This window comes from Alligator sinensis, unplaced genomic scaffold (genome assembly GCF_000455745.1).
Source record: "Alligator sinensis unplaced genomic scaffold, ASM45574v1 scaffold143_1, whole genome shotgun sequence".
NCBI classification, from domain to species: Eukaryota; Metazoa; Chordata; order Crocodylia; family Alligatoridae; genus Alligator; species Alligator sinensis.
Window position 1 is genome coordinate 804385 of NW_005842156.1, and position 5952 is coordinate 810336.

The 5952-nt window shown below is 40.6% G+C and overlaps 1 protein-coding gene across 1 annotated transcript in view; it reads right to left on the reverse strand.

Moving 5' to 3' along the window:
* Positions 1-5952, reverse strand: part of ABCB11 (ATP binding cassette subfamily B member 11) — a 97730-nt gene that overhangs the window by 45346 nt on the left and 46432 nt on the right. Inside the window, exons 13-15 of the mRNA XM_025206470.1 lie at positions 4573-4683; positions 3517-3642; positions 1048-1251 (exon numbers count right to left, since the gene is read on the reverse strand). Of these exons, the coding sequence (XP_025062255.1) occupies positions 1048-1251; positions 3517-3642; positions 4573-4683 (441 nt within the window). The remainder of the gene's footprint in view (positions 1-1047; positions 1252-3516; positions 3643-4572; positions 4684-5952) is intronic.

Sequence of the window (5952 nt, forward strand, 5' to 3'; positions counted from 1 at the left end):
CAGCTTCTTCTCTTTTTACGGAGAAGTAACCATCAATATTTCTTTCATCCCCTTCTACCGCCTGGTGGTAAGCGATATGCACCCATAGATCATTGGCATTCTCTACGTGGTGGGTCCCGGTGCGCCAGGGGCAGCACCCGATCAGGTTCTTCTCTATCACCGTGCCCTTAGATCCCATCCTCGTCGCCATGTCTCAGACGGCCAGAGCCGACTCGAGGTGATTTAGTAATTACTCGTTCGTTGGGCGGGCTGGTGAATAGAGAGGCGGACAAGGCTTAATTGGTTGCAAAACTTTACTTACGCCACTTGTAGCTGCAACGCTGATGGTCTGGTCGTCTGAACAACTATGTGAGTTGTTCCAGCTGGCAAGGCTCAGGCTAGCTCATCCGTCCACAAATCAAGCCGGCGGGGCAAGGGTACGTCAGGGATTGCGCTCGGCGACGGGGAGAAGAATCGATAGGTGATCAGTCTATCGATTAGCTCAGCTGCAAGTCAGATCTCTTTAGAGGCACTCTGCAGTGTGCTCAAAGTTCTCCGACTTGGGCGGAAGTCGCACGAAATTTTAAACGGCCAGCAAGCCAATTACCAGCCGCCACATAGGAATAATTTAGAACTAGCCAATAGCGGGACACAAATTTGCATTCGAATGGCGGGAACTCTCTTGCATCGGGGGTTTCTGCTGCAACAGAAAACCTTTTACTTTGCAAGAGGCTCTCATGTGGCGGGAAAATTCCATCGTGCCGAGGCACCAAAATCACTGGGTTGTGACACATGTATGTTAAAAAGTCTTTCCGCTATGGCCTATCTAACCCATCCAAGAATCTAGGAAAGCATCTTAGGATGATACATTTGTTATCACATGTAACTAATTACACCTGTAACTTTCTCATTTGTTTTCACTTTTAGCCTCTGGGACACAGCTACAATTCAATTTCTACCCAATCATCTGAGTACTCAACAGGTTGCAGGAGTGGGAGAAGGAAAAATGAATTCCACCCCCCCAAATTCATCCAGATCTGCTAAAAAATGTTAACAGGCACAATCTACCTGGGGCAGATCCATGATGAAGTTGTAGGCGTTGGCCTCCCTGGCTGCTTTGATGATGTCTTCCATAGTGGCTTCATCTCGCCCATAACGAATGTTCTCTGCAATCGTGGTAGCAAACAGGACTGGCTCTTGCTCAACAATACCAATCTGTGAGCGCAGCCACCTAATATTAAGGGAGCGAATGTCATGACCATCCAGAGTAACCTACAGAACCACATAAATTGAAATGGAAAACCAGTCAGTGCCATTCTTGTTTCCAATTCAGATTTCATACTACTCAAGTCTATGGTCTTAAATGAAGTTATTCCTACATCCCTGTGGGGTAAGAAAGAATGGAAAGAAAGGATAGAATCACTCTTGTTTACACTTTAGGCAATACAATGAAAGATAAAATTAGATAATAAAAGAACAGAATCACAGAGCCACACAACAAGGCCAGCATCCAGGCATCCCAACCTCCCTGCCTAGACCAGCACCACACTCACAGACATATCTATGCACACCAGCAGCTCACACTAAAAAAAATAAAAATAAAAAATAAAAATTCAAAGCTGAGATGGAGGGCCTTGTTCCCTGCAAGAACAGGCTGCAAGCAGCCACAAACATCCCCCTTTTCACTGCCACAATGATGCTCAGCCCCAGAGATGCAATATAAGCCTCTAGGGCTGCTGGCTTCTTCACTGCGTGGGCCTCAACCATCTCAGCTGCCCCAAAATTAAAATTTAAAAAATAAAGGACGTTTTGGCTGCACCAAATTCCCCTCTCTCAGAAACAACCCAAATGCTCAAATTGAGGGGTCTAAAAAACCTGGAACTCGGTGCGGCCACACCAAGTTCTGCAGCTTTAAGCCTCACAGTCCTGGCACTGGTCCGATGGGTTCTGGGGGCATATCTCAGCTTGACATAGGGGACGATTCAACCTAATAAGAAATTATGCTTTTCCTTATTAGGCCTCCAGAATCTTCATCAGAATTGATTTTCTAGATGGATTTACAAAACTTACATTTTCTATAGGAAACATTTCTTAGAAGATACCTATTTTCTTCTGGGAAGCTGAAGTAATGGTTTTTTGGCTGCATGCCTGGAAAACTGTTCTCATTTTCACAGTCTGTCTGCAAAAATATATCCAAAGTTGAATTTTTTCACAGTAGGGGTTCCTGCTTTCCAGCCAGCAAGTCTCATTAAGTTGGGTGCTTCCATGTGCCTGCATTTCTAACACCTACCTCTCCCAGTTAGGTTATAAGACTCAATTATCATTTTTAATAGAGCTGGTCAACATTTTTCATTTGTTTCCAGGGGATTCTCAGGGTCCAAAATCAACCTCTCTCTAAAAACAGAGATGTCATTTTTTGTCATTTTTGTTTCTTTCAGTATCTCCTTTTTCCTCTCCAATCCCTGTCCTTTTTCCAATTTCCCTCTTCTCCCCTTCCTTTTTTCAAAGACACAGTGAAAGAAAGAAGAGAGGAAAGGGGAGGAAAGAATAAAGAAAACCAAAAACTGCTGAAAATGAAACATTTCAAAACCAGGATCTTTATAAAGATATTCACAAAAAAATGAACAAACAAAAAATCATTCCCTTTCAAAAACTGGGTAATGAAAATTATTTTTCTGCATTTTTAATCTAAGTTATAAAACATTTCCAAGTTATAAAACACCATCAGATTCTCAGATGAACAGTGCTACATGAATATAGAACATTCTGACTATTATCATTACTACATAAATCATGGAAATACCAATGTAATGTGACTGATTTCTTACATGAATTAATTCAAATAGTGGCTTGTATATACTAAACTGAAGATTGGCCTTTTGTCATGAGATACAGCTCAACGTTTATGTGGTTTGCACTAAGAACATTTATAAATTGAGCCTTAAATGTTGTTGGTAATAACATGCAGCTAATCCATTCAGCACATATTGTAGCAATACAGGAAACCCTCGCTATTCATGGGCTTGGCATTTGCAGTTTCAAATATTCACGAATGTCAAACCCACTTCTTAAATACACTTACAGGAGCTCCTTGGGAGCCCCACGCTTGCCACCGCCATGCTCCTGCTGCCACCAGCGCAGCCATGCCTCCCCCCACTGGCCCCCGGGAGCACTGCGCTCATGAATGCAGTGCCTTATTCGCAGATTTCGCTGTTCATGGGGATCTCGAGAACATATCCCCCACAAATGACAAGGGTCTCCTTTATTATGAGATAATGGTTAAGTGCTTAGTGTTACATTTACCAAACTTGGTCAGTTCAGGATTCTCCAGCACTGTTCTAAAAGCATAAGTACAGTTCCTATGATATTGTTACTCTGGCCTGAAAATAGAACAAGACAAAACAAGACATTTTGCTTATCCCTTAGCCACTGATTTTAGTAATGACTATTTTAAAAACACCTTGATGAAAAATCTTCTCTTAGCTTTGAGTGAAAAATATGACACCCTTCAAGTGAAGGGCAAAGTGACAATCTCACCATGCCTTCACTAGGGTCATAGAATCGCTGGATAAGCTGCACTGCAGTGCTTTTCCCAGCTCCACTTGGTCCAACGAAAGCGGTTGTCTCCCCTGATTTAATAACCATGTTGAGGTTATCCAAAATCTGAAAACATAAGAGGAACCATGCATTTCTGGAGACAAACAAGTGCACTCCTTCACCCTTATTATGAAATGGACAGTAAGAAAAAAAAGTAACCAAAGTATTTTAAAATAATTTTAAGAGTTTGTAAGTATACATCATGAACAGGATTATTTCCCAGGAAGAAAATACAAACAATTCTGATCTTTGTTCATGCTTGATTGTCATTTAAGTCAACAGGAGCTGAACTTGTGCATACCAGAGGTTAATTTCACCTGAAATACCTTTTGCAGAACACAGCAAACCTATCATTACAAAAGGCATACCGCATAGCTAGGGTGAGTGCCTGAAAAGGACACTCACCCTAAACATTGTTTGCACCAAAAAGCTTGTATGAGAATCAAGTGTCATACTTAATAAGCTCCTGTTCCTAAAATAATTGCATGTGTTCTCTTGCTCGATAGTGTGCCTTCTAAGGAGAATGTGTTCATTTTAACACAGCAGCACTGAAGTAGATGTGCAGGTAATGTTCATGTACTGTAAGAACTAGGCACAGGTACAATACATTGGATATCTCTAAAGCAATTGAAGAGTTACATGATAAAATGAACTGAGCAAAAAGATTTTATTACCTTGTGCCTTTTTCTTGCACACATTGATAAAACAGTGTAATTGATTACAAAGGAACTAGCATTGCTCTAAGTTCATGTTCTTCCAAAAGGAATTTGCATAGCAATGGATGTGTCAGAAAGAGAAAGCAATGGGGTAAGCTGATTAAAAGCCATAGTAAGTTCTAATACTGTTGACACTAAAATGATTAATAGCCCACATTTAAACAAAGGGCTTGTGCTTTTGAAAAACACGCTCTAATGGACTTTAGAAATTACTCGCTAAAACAGCATATTGTAATTGCTTATGCTCAAATTATTCACAGGAGAAATGATGAATAATTACCTTTACTTCTGGCCTGGATGGGTAATAGAATGTTACATTATGGAACTCAATTTCACCTTTTACTTTATCCAGTTTGTAGCCATTCTCTGACATACTGTCAATGGTAGGTTTCTAGAACAGAATTTAGCATGTTATTTATTTGTTGTTAAATAACTGATCTTTTGCTGCATTTCATAAATTTCCCTACCATGTTACAAAACCATGAGCATTCAGCCTGAACTGCTCTGAGCTATACTCAAGCAATGGAAGCCTGCTACAAAGGATGGAGAAGAATAAAATTCTAGGCCAAAATAACAATGCATTTGTCATCGGTGAGGAACACTGGAAAGAAAAATGAATGTTGTATTCATTTTAGCCATGCAGCCAACTCTTTCATTGAATCACTTGACTTGGAAAAATCTATTAATAAGGCTGGTTAATTATCATGGCAAGACATGAGAAAAATCATAACTAAGGGCATGGACAAAAGAACCATTTATCATGGGTTAAGAGAGAGCAGGACTTTACAATGGTAGCTTAACCATCACTGAATGAGGGATAAATTATCATTTAGGATCCATTTATCATAGGTAAGAGCATGCATAACAGCAGTTATTGTTGAGCAGTTGCTACACAGGAAAGTCCTGCCTCCTTACTCCCTGCAGTAAATTGTCAGTCTATCCATTCAGGGAATAGGTACAGAACATTATGATTTAATTATTGATTAATTACTCTGGCACAAATCAGGAGTAACTTCAAGGAAACCAACAAAACCATATCAGTTAATGTAAAGGATTGGAGGCCCCAGGTCTTTATATATATGAAGTCATAGTTTGGAGCTGGAAATCATAGTGATCACAAACATACAGTTTTACACAGTAGCTGAATTTGTTCAGCTAGTATTGAGAAATACAATAAGAATAAGAGTAAAATTTTATCTATCAAATGGGCTATATGTTCTGTACCCAAGAAACAGATGCTTCGAGGTGGGTTAGATGGTCTGTTTTGGCTCTGAAAGTGTCAGGGAAGAACTTACTATTTTCCTGCAAAACGTTTTACTATTGGGAAACATAAAATTTGAAAGTGTAAACTGACATGGCTTTCTTTGAGATGGAGGTGCCGGAAGCCTAGATTCTCTAAAGTAGGGGTGTTAAGCATAAGGTTTACTGGACAGATTAAGTTTATGGGGCTCCTGCAGGAGCTGGAAAGTGAAAGGTGGGGTCCACCACTGAATTCCTGCATATGGGATGCAGTTGGGTGTTGGCTCTGGAGGGGCAAGCAATGGGTGTGTTAATCCCTGTGGCTCAGGAATCTGTGACAGCTAATGAAACTGCCACTCACCCTACCACTGGAGTTGGGTCTGGATCCAACCTGCATAGAGCCCTGCAGTCTAGAAGTTTA